General features: G+C 39.8%; 4 protein-coding genes across 5 annotated transcripts in view; 3 read left to right on the top strand and 1 right to left on the bottom strand.

The window, feature by feature from the left end:
* The first annotated feature begins 304 nt into the window (after nt 1-304).
* On the top strand, nt 305-3234 carry LOC119427384 (syncoilin-like). The gene is made up of 5 exons (XM_037694989.1): nt 305-382; nt 552-965; nt 2268-2678; nt 2746-2870; nt 2943-3234. Exons 2-5 carry the CDS (start codon nt 558-560, stop codon nt 3004-3006), a joined length of 1008 nt encoding a protein of 335 aa, XP_037550917.1. The 5' UTR covers nt 305-382; nt 552-557; the 3' UTR covers nt 3007-3234.
* A 109-nt stretch (nt 3235-3343) lies between these two features.
* LOC119427383 (histone-binding protein RBBP4) lies at nt 3344-6390 on the bottom strand. The gene is made up of 11 exons (XM_037694987.1): nt 6273-6390; nt 5712-5859; nt 5462-5607; nt 5180-5353; nt 4981-5096; nt 4717-4877; nt 4506-4632; nt 4340-4417; nt 3976-4110; nt 3776-3886; nt 3344-3701 (listed from the first exon to the last, which is right to left on the bottom strand). Exons 1-11 carry the CDS (start codon nt 6286-6288, stop codon nt 3639-3641), a joined length of 1275 nt encoding a protein of 424 aa, XP_037550915.1. The 5' UTR covers nt 6289-6390; the 3' UTR covers nt 3344-3638.
* Nucleotides 6391-6840: 450 nt separating this feature from the next.
* On the top strand, nt 6841-10861 carry zbtb8os (zinc finger and BTB domain containing 8 opposite strand). Its single transcript, XM_037695081.1, has 7 exons — nt 6841-7014; nt 7262-7286; nt 7376-7497; nt 9105-9187; nt 9975-10027; nt 10317-10353; nt 10449-10861. Exons 1-7 carry the CDS (start codon nt 6933-6935, stop codon nt 10533-10535), a joined length of 489 nt encoding a protein of 162 aa, XP_037551009.1. The 5' UTR covers nt 6841-6932; the 3' UTR covers nt 10536-10861.
* Nucleotides 10862-11882: 1021 nt separating this feature from the next.
* khdrbs1a (KH domain containing, RNA binding, signal transduction associated 1a) overlaps nt 11883-12452 on the top strand; it is a 5160-nt gene continuing 4590 nt past the window's right edge. For both annotated transcript variants that reach the window (XR_005187655.1, XM_037695079.1), the window contains exon 1: nt 11883-12247. Coding sequence is in view for 1 of the 2 variants with exons in the window: in XM_037695079.1 (XP_037551007.1) it covers nt 12157-12247 (91 nt within the window). In the remaining variant the exon portion in view is untranslated. The remainder of the gene's footprint in view (nt 12248-12452) is intronic.

Genomic DNA, 12452 nt, shown 5'->3' with positions numbered 1-12452 from the left:
ATGCAAACTTTACAGGTGCTCACAGCTGCTTACACCAGAGCTGTTCGAGGCCGGTTTGGGATTTAAAGAAGCACAATGCTGCCCACTTCCATGCACATAAAAGCAGGCTGTCAGTCTGTCTAAATATAGTTTACTTTGGCACACATTGGTCTAGGCATGGTGCATTCAGGGCCTTTAAGCAAGTCTGTTCTAAGTACTGACACAGTTAAAAATCTCACGAGCAAGTCTTGGATTGAATTTCCCCGAGTGCCTTCAGTGTTATTAATAAACAGAAAAGGCGGTTGTGTTTTTCTGGAGACACACACACACAGCAAAGAGCTACTAAAAGCAAACTCTACTCAAAGACAGAAACTTCTGAACTATTATCTTCAAAAATAAGAAAGTAAGTACAACTTATGTTGAAACTGTTGTTAATGGCAGTGCAGACAGCGGTTGATGAGTTAATCACACTAAGTAAACTAAAAAAAAAAGATGATAGAACCTTATTGTTGTGAGTTAATGTATAATGTTAGTAGATAAGTGACATCAGCTTGTTTCCTTCTTGTTTACAGCTCATCATGAGCAGTCGAAGACCAGCAGAGGATGGTAAAAACATGGAGGACGTCTCTAAACATGAACCCACCCTACACAGTTGGTTAAAGATGGACCAGGCAGGCATGAACGCTCTGGGGCAACGTTTTGAGCACTGGACCCAGCAAGTGTCTCATCTGGAGAAGCAGAGAGACGAGCTGATCCAGGAGCTGCTCGCTCTGCGGGAACCCATGCTGCAGGTGGTGGAGCTCCTCAGAGAGAAGCTGGTGGATGCACAGAGGCGGCTCGCCCTGGCTCAGCTGGATTATAAGGCTGTTCAGGTGGAAGTGCTGCAGGTGAAGAGGAAACTGTTCACCACGGCCAGAGGCTGCATCCAGAGCCAGGTGACCCTGGCAGCACAGCAGTACGAGGTGGCTCAGTCTGCTGTGACGCAGGTAACAATTTGTTTTTAAATGAAATTCTCAATAACTCAGTGAGGTAAAGGATTGATAAATAATCAGTCCATGTTAAACTGTGAATTGGTGGAATCATATCTGAAGTGATGTGCAGAGGTATGCAGCAACTCATATAAAAAATAAAAATACATTATCTACATGAACCATATTGGAGAACCGAGCCATAAAGATGGGATAATTTACTAAATCAGATAAAGGAATCATGCAAATACTTTTAAAATTCACAAATCTGATTCATTTATTGTCTGTCCAAACATATGGAGGACGGAATGTGACAAAATTAAATGAATAAATGCATAATAATGAAATGTATACAAACAGGTCTCGCTTGTAAATGAGTCTTCGAGGCTCAATGTGATTTACCCGTTTAAATAAAGGTTGAATGAATAAATTTTAAAAATCATTACAAAACCTACTCCCTGTGGCAATATATAAAAACTGCTTTCTATAGTTGTAAAAATATATAATTTCTGGGCAGAGTTGCATTTGACATTGATTAAATACAGCTAAAGCAACGCCAAACATGACGCGGTTCAAAAATTAGTTTTTTGACATAGTTCAGGGTAGGAGAGGGTCTCTGACCAGGTGACATAAAAAAAACAAAGGTGTGTATGTTTGTGTTTATGTAAGAATATGAATATGTATTTGTACGTGAACTGTGTTTTTCTCTGTTGTTTCACACCATATGCTCTTCCTGACGCAACCCATGCCTTAGGAATTGTGTATTTTTATGAATATATGTATGCATTTGTGTTTATATGTACATGTGTGAACGTACAGTATGTAAACTGCCTGCACATAAAAAGTTGCATTTAAATGTGTCCACATAAAGATAAATGCAACAATATTATAGCAAACAATGTGACAAGTCTGGGTAAAAGGAAATCAACTCATTTTTTTTCAGTTACTTCTACACATGATACAATTATATTGATCTGTGTAGAATATTGTAAACATATAGTACACGACACTGACCTGCTTTTAAATGTGCATTACTAATCCCAGGGCAGAGCTAATCTGCTATACAAGTCAAATAATTTTACTTCTAATTTACAGTCTTTTTTAACTATAAGGCGCATTAAGCAAAACTAAAACATTTTGACAGATTTTTGGGCACTATGTACCACATAAAATCAGTTCGAGGTCAGTAAGCACAACCAGAATTAATACATAAAGTGCACCGGATTATAAATCTAACTGTTGGTTTTTGAGAAAATTAAAGGTTATAGTCTGAAAAATACGACAACGTACTCTTCTGTGCCATTTTCCATTTACTTACAGGAGGAGCTGAAGGTCCACCTCCAGCATCTGACCCAGGAGTTATCCCAGCTGCAGGATGATCATCAGAACCAGCTGAACTCCATCCGGGATCAGGCCTCGAGGCCCCGCAGACCCAGGGCCATGAGCGACGTCGGCCAGTGCCGGCGGGCTTCCATCAGCCTGCAGCGGCGGCTCAGCGGCAGCGCGAGGGCCCTGGAGGGCTGGTACGAGCCTCGGCTCATGGCCCTGCTGAAGAGGAGGCAGATTGGAGAGGAATCGGTGAGGAACTGCAGGGAGCAGGTGACAGACCTGAGAGCCCGCCTGGGACCCCTGATACAGGACACGCAGAGACTGGAGATGCAGAGATCCTTTCTGGAGAGAAAGATTCAACTTATGGAAACGGAGAGGGAGGAGAGCATCGCACATCAGCAGGTACGGCTGCTCTGCAAGACGGGGAATAAGAAGCAGAGGTGTGGTGACATTTTGATTGTTCCCACAGGAGATGGAGCAGAAAGCACAGGAGACGCTGACAGAGCTTCAGGTGGAGTTTGAAGAACAGAAACAATCTAGAAACGATTTGGAGCAACTCACAAACAGCCTTAAAACAGAGCTCATGATACTGAGGTATATTTTTTGTTTGAATCCGTTCAGATTTACCTGAAAAGTGAACGACTAACGAGCACTTTTGTTTTGCAGAGCAAAGGATGAGCCCACTAACAGCTCAGCAGCAGACCAACAATCGCTGGAGAATTCCTCCTAAACGGATCAAACATTTCAATTTCATCATTTGCTGCACGGTCCAAACCCGTTTTAATGAAATCATCTTGTTTGCAATTTAATCTGTAACATGCACCGTCAAGAAACAAAGCATACAGCTTTACTGTAAATATTTTATTATGAATATACTTAAGTACACAAAAGATCAGATGTAGCACAGAAACAAACGAAACGCAGAAATTAAAACATACAAAGGACATACAAAGGACAACACGCACTCTGGAAAATTCAACTACAAAAAGCCAACAAAGGAGAACCTACAGTATGTACAGCTGTTTTCAAAATGGATCACTGTAGACTTGTTTTCGGTACAACTAACGATAAAAAAAATAATAAAATTAATCAAATTACAACCTTTAACGATAGCCCACATGTACGTCTGTGACGGTTTCTTTACAAGCCAGAGTTGATTTTGGGGGAAAAAATAACAATAATTAAAAAATTAGAGTGAAACATTTTAAATATGTCACAACACAACGACAGTGCAGTTCTTTTGCTTTCTACAAAATCCGCTGCACAGGATGGTTCTAAAAAGATTTGTTGGTTTGTAAGTGCAGCGCTCGCGCCAGGATCCATTTCATAAGCAGGTCAAGAGGAGAGAGGTGAAAATCAGCCTTATGCCTGCACCTCTGAATCCGCAGCACCCTCCGGGTCCTCGTCGTTGTAGATATTCTCAGCCTGTGGAACAAACGGTGCACATAAATTAACTCATTATTATTCTCAGGACGTGGCACATCCGTGATAAAACTCACCATTTGCCACACTTGCATGATGTTGTCCTCCGATACCGAACAGATGACCCACGGCTCGTTGGGGTTCCAGGAAAAGTCAGAGATCTTTGCTGTGTGTCCACCATGGATGAACTAAAGAGAAACAAAGCAGGAGGACATGGAACTCTCACTGGGATGTAATTGAAGCAGAACTATGGCGTCGGTTTACCATCTTCACTCACCAGCAGCTCTGGAGGACCGTCCTCAGCATCTTCTGGCGACTGCTCCTCTCCGATCTTGCTGAGATCCCAGACGTTGAGACGCCGGTCAGTGCCGCTGGAGGCAAGGATGGTTTCGTTGTGAGGAGACCACTGAACCTGTAAGGAGACGACCGATGAGCGTGTAACGTTTCTGCCACAAAGTTCCTCAAAACTATGAAACAGGCTAAAGCTGAAGACTGTGCAAAAGTACCGGTAGTTCATGTGCCCCTATATCGAGCTGACTAAGAGAAAAAACATCACTTTATTTATTCAATACTAGAGAGCTGCTATTAATACACTTACACAGATTCACTGAAGACTTTACCCACACTTGTTCAAGTCTTACCTGGAAGATCTCGTCCTTGTGAGATTCAAATGAGTGAAGTTTCAGCTTCAGGTTCCTCAGGTCCCAAAGCGCTACGGTCTGTAAATAAAAGCAGCCAGGAAATTTTAATCAGCAGAAACAAAAACGACAGCAATCAGCTGGACGGTTCTACGGAACGTGCGCCCACCTTATCAGCGGAGCCGGTGGCCAGGATGAACTCGCTGTAGGGATTAAAGGACAGGCAGTTGACCTCGGCGGTGTGAGCGTCCACTGCGTGGCTCGGTTTGGAGGTGTTGTTGGACCGTGTGTCCCAGCTGTTCCACAAACAAAAGCCACAACTGTTCAAGTAAAAGCTCAAATTCCACAGCGGTCTGGATTACATGTTTGTAGCTTCTTACATCATAAGTTTCTGGTCATCCGCCACAGATCCAAAGAGCGATTCGTGGAGCAAATGCCAGGAGACGTCCTCCACCACAGCAGTGTGGCCTGTGAAGATCGTTTTGGCATCCACAATCTTCCCCTCTTTGGGAACTGTGCTGATATCCCACAGACATATAGTCTGACAAGGACAAAAATGCAACATATTGTAAAACTACTATTTGTAACAATAGTGAATAATATACATAAAAAAAAAAAAACTTGTACGTTTGGTGATTTCTTACATGGTCATCAGAAGCACTTAGGAGGCATCCGCTGAGGTTTGGGTTCCAGGAGAGTCCGTACCCCTCTTTCTGATGGCCCCTGAGACGCAGATCTGGGGTGCATTCTCCGGATGGGTCTTAAACAAGAAGACATAAAGTTAGACACAACACTTGCTGTACACCTTTGGAAACGAAGAACATGCATTTGGCAGCATATTACCTGGTTTCGAGGGGTGTTTTGTGTAATCAAAAACCAGTACATCGCTAGTGGGAGTCTTGGTGGCGATGATGCACGGATTCTGAGGCATGTAACGAGCTCTGTTCACCTCTCCCTCGTGGTTAATCTTGATCTCAATCTCTATTTTTCCACTTACAGAACCAAAGCCTCCAAACTCTGCAACAAAAGACAACATAACATTATGCATGTGCTGTCAAAATGATTAAAACAAGATATCAGATGGTGCAATGCGTTACAACACAAGACATGCAGAATGTCCCTCACCACCTTTCTCACTGTCATAGTGAGAGGCATCAAACTGGGCATCATCATTTGGGAGCTGAACGCTGGCGATTACGAGGTGATTCTGCTCATCAGACGTGTGTGTCCCTAAAACCAGCCTGTGCACGCTGTAGTCCTTTCCCTCCGGTCTGTGGATATCGACATGACAGTTATACACACACACACACACACACACACACACGACTCCACGTCTTGTGTTTCATAATAAGGTTCAACACATTCCTATTCTCACCTGGTGACATCTGGGAGCCACTGAGCTGTGAGGCTGGGCCACTCCAGGGCATGAGTCATGACCAGATCATAGAGGAATGGGGTGTTCTTCTTCCAGATCTTGTACTCCTCATTGATCACCCTTTCCTCCACAGCATCATCAAATGCAGCTGCAGAAAAATATGCCACTTAATGTTAGAAAACACTCAAACCTATCATGATTAAGAACATACGTGTAATAGAGGCATGAAAATAGCCATAATGGAGGGCTACCATTAGTCAGGTTTGTATTTTTTACTACTGAATATGATGATTTTATTACTGCAAACGACGTCAGTTCAAAAATACATGTACTCAAAATATAAATCAACGTTGATCGGAATTCTATATTAATAAATTAAAAGTCCCGGTGTCGCCAACGCGTTAGCGGCTAACAGCTAGCATGCAGCTCTGTAACAATGAAGGGAGACGCTGGCAAAAGCGCCAACCACAACCAGTCCACCCGGACTTCAGCTATTTATTCACACTGGACGAGGAAAAAGTCCCATTTAATCATCTAATTTGGAAACTGTGGTCTGCTTACCGTCTTTATCGGTCATTGCGCCGCAGCTGATTAGCTAATTCACGCAGCAAAAAGAGGTATTTCTTGGGAGAACGCAAAGAAGACAGCGCGAAGCACTGCAATGGCGCCAACTCCGTAGAACAGCACTGGCCAATCAAAACAGCGAATCCGGCAGGAAGTCGTGACGTCAGCGTGTTACTACTTCCGGAACCGCCTCTTTGTGGTGCCTTAAATTAAACCTGGAAAATCAGAATTATCAACGTCAGTTTTAAAATGTAACACAAAGTTGTATTTATTAGTCTGTAACTTAAGGAACATTTCCTAACCAAAATGGAACTATTCCATTATAATTTCTAAAAGTCAGTTTAAATGCCACGCAAAATGATTCCTTTGTTGTTCTTAATTAAGTCAAACGCCAGACAATGTACTTTATTATATTATGGACATTTTTTACTTACTTGAATAGAAGCTTATCTTTTTCAGCTAACAGAAACATAGTAAATCTAGTACGAGTTGTTTTCTTTACTCGTTTTTCGCAGTTTGATTTGTTTTGACGTAAGTGTTGTGGAAATTAACAACGCTTGAGTTTGACATTGAACGCAGCAGTGGACTTGTCGCACATCGAAACTATGGTGTAGATAAAAACAGTCTTTTCAAACTTAAGATTAACTTTAAGCTACAATGGACGACCGTCAACTTGATCTGACAGACGAACAGAAAGCTACCAAATCAAAATACCCACCGATCAACAAAAAATATGAATGTAAGTCAGAAATAATTATTAAAACGCTGTTAGCTTAGCTGCTTTCCCTGATGCAATATCAACACAACTCCTCAACTTGAGCTTAGTGTGACTTGGGTTATAGTTAGATGGTTTGATTATTTGATTATTTACCATAAAGTTAAGCATCTTAATTAAGTTTCATAGATAATCTTCGTAATTACCTCAATTATTTAATGGATCCACAAGATTCAATTAACCAATCATGTCAACTTGTGTTTTATTTCAGACTTGGACCACACAGCAGATGTACAGTAAGTATGACTTACCTTTGTTAGATTCTGTAATATTTATCTAATGTTTAGTGCTCACTTAGATTATTTTATGTACTTTATCTTACCAGAATTCACTCCTGGGGACACTCCTTGGAGGAAGCCTTCGAGCAGTGTGCAATGGGGATGTTTGGCTACATGACGGATACAGAGACGGTGGAACCACTCGATACTGTTGAAGTGGAATCAGAGGGTGAGAATGCAACATAAACCATGGTCATACGTACATTTCTCTATGCCTGACCATTAACCTCAGAGAATGCAATTAAGGATGATATGTGGTCAGCACTAATGTAAAAATATGAGACGCAAAGCCTCCAAGCAGGTTGTTGAACAAAAAGATCAAAACGCCAACTGGGTTGATAATTCTGTGAGTATGCAGCCCCTTACCATGTAAAGCACAGTCCTATTTAACCAGTATTAATTGTTTTTAATTATTTGTTCAACAGGAGCTCTTCAGTGACCATAAATTTGTTTTACTTGTGCATTAGACTGCCATGAACCTGCTCATGCTTGGTTTGCTGTTCATCCCTGGACCACTTTTGGTGCTGTCTAACCCCTGGCTACCAGGAACAGCCCACAGTTGTGCAGTTTTGTAGCCACTACCATGTCAATAACACAGATTTGTTTATTTAAGGATCCCCATTAGTTTCTACCATAGCAGAGACTATTCTTCCTGGGGTCCACACCCAAAACATTGCAATTAAATCATGCTTTTACAAACATATGAAAAGACATAATAAAATACCTAAGATAAAAACTAATTCACAATATAAAAATTCAAATCAACCATCTCAAAAACAAAATTTTTACAAGCATTACAAAATGACAAAATACTTTAAAACACACATGAATTAAAAACACAAACATGCACCAATTCCAAAGTTAACAAACTTTTTTAATTTCCATTGTAAATTTATAATTTTGTCAATTCAGTTTTATTTCATTATCTATTAGTTTTTTTTTTTTTTTAAAGATTCTTTTTAAAATTAACATGACCAGCAATTAATGTAATTACAGAAATTGCTCGATACAGAGCTGTTCTTTTGAAAGCATTAGTCCTAGACAGAGGTAATATAAAAGTAACAGCAGGGGCTCGTCTAGTGTTAAAAGCATGTTTATTGCAGGTGGGTAACAACTGGGAGAAAAGGCTAAACGGTTTATGTGAAGTCCAAATTTTGTGTAAAGAGGGGAGAAGGCTGCATGCTAGTCTGTCACGAACTTTCATCCGTGCCAGGCATCGATGCGTGAAATCAACGTTTGTTCTAAAATGACATTGAGCCTTGCAGCTTTATTTTGAAATATCTGCAGTTTATCCAGATGTTTTTTGAAGCACTTGACCAAACGACTGAACGATATTGAAGTTGACAAAGAACTAAAGACTGTATTACTAATTTTCTTATTTCCAGAGACATAAAATGTGCATTACGCCAGATTATAGCAACGTTTCTGCTCATCTTAGTCACAATCTTATTAGACCATGAACAAGTTTTGTCTATTATGACTCCCAGTGGCTTAGCCTCTTCAACTTGTTCTATTGATTGTTTTTGTACAAAGATTTGCAACTTTTGAGTTTGTCTTACAAAATATTTAGAACCCACTTTGTTTTTGAAACATTCAGTGTTAACTTGTTGTCCATTACCCGCTCAGAAATAGACAGTAGCACTTGTTGTAATACCATATTTACTTCATCCAAGCTATCAGAAGACACGTAAATAGTTGTATCATCAGCATATATACTGGTACATACCGTTTTAAAATCTGTACAACTAATTGCATTTAATTATTTTTCCTCAAAAGGTGATGATATGGAGTCTCTCCTTTTCCACTTTTTAGACGATTGGTTATACAAGTTTAGTGCCGATCTGTTCTTTGTCCCGAGGGTGAGTATGTGTAGTCTTTATTTCTTTGTTTTCAGGCTGTTCACGTATGCTAACATATGTTGGCTGATATCGGTCACAAGTAAAACGCTCTAAGAAGTAAAGTCCTTCAAAAGGCTTGCTTTAAATGCAATCAATCTGATTTTGCTGTCTTTGATATAATCAGGAAAGGAAATAGTAAAATGATGCAGCTTTTCCCAGACAATATAATGTTCAGCATATGCAACTGTTACAATCAGGTTAGGTTACAAACAGTTATTTTTGATCAGTAAAACCCTTAAAAAGTGTTTTTATTGTCTATGTTTACCCCATCTAATTACTAATTTAGATATATGACATTATAGAGATGCTTCACATTGCAAATTCCACAAATTCTATTTAAGGAACTCCTTAATTGGGTTAACCATTCACTCCCAAACAATATGGCCACAAACTCTTATAGAAAGATGAAGGGATAGATGCATGAATACATAGCTAGAGAGACGGAAAACACTAAAGTGACATATGACATTTTATGGCTATTCAGTAAATATTTAAGCTGTGTCAGATGAGCTGTCGTGAAGTGAAAGTGTAAAAGGCATGAAGTGCTCTTTATGACACTAACACTGAATACATCTGTTGGAGAACGACCTCTGTCGTTTCCAAGTTCAGACCATCGATTTTTCCAAATTGAATGATTTGTTCATGACAGAATCACTGGCACCCATGCTCCACAGAACATGAACTTTAATACCACACATCAGTTTTTATGTATTTTGTGTTTAAAGCCTGTGCTGTTTTTGTTTATTAGGAAGTCAAAGTTTTATCCCTTGACAGAATGCATTTCAAGATTCGCTCGATTGGGTAAGTTTGGCCCCCCTTTTTACAAACTTACAGTGAATATATCTTTTTGCTCAACCAGATTTGCCTTCTTATGGCTGGAGCTTTAATGATTAACATGTGGGTCCTTTTAATGAGTTGTTTTGTTGTTGTTTAAGACCATCTCATGGGTTTGTACTGTTTGTAATTATATGCATTTACGGGTGACTGCTGAAATACATTGCATCTTAATGACAGCACATGTGTGAAGAATAGTCAAAGATTTCATATTTATAATAACGTAGAACTCCTGTTTTCTGCCGTCTTTAAAAAGATGGGGTGAAGAATTTTCTTTGGCAAAGCATCCACAGGTAGGCCAGTCCACAGAACTGTATTTATACCAAAAAAAATCTGAAAAAGATGTGGATTATTGAAGCCTTTTTTTTGTCACGTGTTGTCTTTTAAGGGAACTGAGGTGAAAGCCATCACATACTCCGCCATGCAGATCTATGATAAAGAAAAACCAGAAATATTTGCCATCATTGATATTTGAGGACACCGGTGGAGACGGGTCACAGTCCTGGTTCATTGAAAATGTAAATGTTTACAGCCTTGTCAAGTGGCCTTTTTATTTCAGGCACTGATTATTAACTAGGAATATCTGTTTTACAGTTAGTGAACCTTTTACTAACTCTCTGAAAGTTATTTTAAAGAATTTGAAACGTCACCAACGTGTCATCTTGGAAATCAGAGGAATATCGAATGTAAACAAACCAAAAGCAACGATACACTGGAAGTACATTTCCTGTAATAACCAAGATGTTTATTTAGCCGTTCTTTTAATAAATCAGATTTAGAACGATGAGTTTTATTATATTTGTCAACAGTAATAATACTTTGTTATTCTAATTTATGATACAAATGCTTTGAGGTTTAATTAAATAATTTTTGGTGCTTTAAAATAAAGTCTACATTTTGAATAATATGTAAAAGTGTTGTCAATTTTGTGAAATGATTCCAATTTTTTTATTAAATTTAGACAGTAATGGAAATAGCTACAAGTGTGAAGTGCCTCCCACTGATGGAAATGATTATTAAATGTGGTTCAAAAGAGCAGACGTTTCTTTAAATCAGCGCTAACATCTCTGTACCATTCGGTAGGTTGCAAAGCGCCCTTGTTGTGAATATTTTATCTCTTTTGCCCAGTGAAATTCACATTGTCACTGTGTTGCTCAAATTATCAAGTTATTGCAACTTCAAAACACCTTAGGTTACTCAGCAACTGAAGCTTATATTTCCCATAAGCCTGTACTAAAACTTTGTCATTAAGAGTTGATTTATTATTATTATTTTATTTAGCACGTTTCAAGCACAGGAATTTTTTCGGTTTTCCTGATATCCGGCTACGTGTGTACAGGGTCTTAGAGTTATCAATGCAAGTTTTTAGTCTGTGGGAGGAAACCGGAGTACCTGGAGAAAACCCACGCATACACAGAGAGAACATGCAAACTCCACCCAGAAGGTCCCTGGCCAGGATTTGAACCGGCGACCTCGCTGAGAGGGGATAGCTCTACCGATTGCGCCACAGTGCTGCTAATTATGGTCCGTGAAGTATAATTATAAGATACTGTCTTGTAATTATTCCATGTTAAGTCATAGTTTTGAGATAATATTTAGTGATGCGAAGTCACAACTAAGATAGTTTCTCCTAATTATGACTTTTTTTTTTTATCAAAGCGGCACAAATGGTCTTTCATACATATTATTTGGAAGAAGAAGAAAAAAACGTTTCAATAAAGAAAGAAAAAGAAAACTGTTGAGGTTCAAGATTATAATGTCTGCATTCAGTGTTCTTAAATTTCACCTCATCTTGGGCCCGGAAGTGACGTAACTTCCCTCGCGGTCTGAAATGCTCCTGCGCCATCCTTCCTTTGTCTGCCAAGCAGAGCACAGCCATCGACGTGGAGGAAGGCGCCGGCCGGGATCGCTGCTCCGTATTCGGTCACTGTCGCTGCTTTGTCCATCAATTATTATTATTTTTGCTTAAACAACAACGCTGGAGTAAAATATCGCTCGTAGAACCAATCGCCACAGCTAGTTTCGAGTAAATTGAGTGCTAAAACAGGAGCAACTCTTGAGTCCGCCATAGTCGAGCTCGGCAACAGAAAATCAAAATGGAAGACACCAAGTACCTCCCGGAGCTGCTGGCTGAGAAGGACAGCCTGGATTCATCGTTCACACACGCCATGAAGCTTATCGCGGCAGGTAAAGTGGATTTTTGATGATTTATTAGGCCAATACCAACGAGTTTTGCTGCTTTTGTTGTGGCCTAGTTTTTTTTTTCATGGCGGACTGAACAGGCCTGAACAATGGCGCGCAAGCACGTGGTTGATGAAGTGGGTGAAGCCCCTCATGAATTTTTGTTTTATTTTGATGTATATCCGGCTTGACTAATTTGGCATTTTGCAGT

The sequence above is a fragment of the Nematolebias whitei genome, chromosome 21 (assembly GCF_014905685.2).
Source record: "Nematolebias whitei isolate Nwh7 chromosome 21, NemWhi1, whole genome shotgun sequence".
Classification (NCBI taxonomy): domain Eukaryota; kingdom Metazoa; phylum Chordata; class Actinopteri; order Cyprinodontiformes; family Rivulidae; genus Nematolebias; species Nematolebias whitei.
Note: the sequence above shows the minus strand (reverse complement) of the source record. Positions and strands in the feature narration are given on the sequence as shown.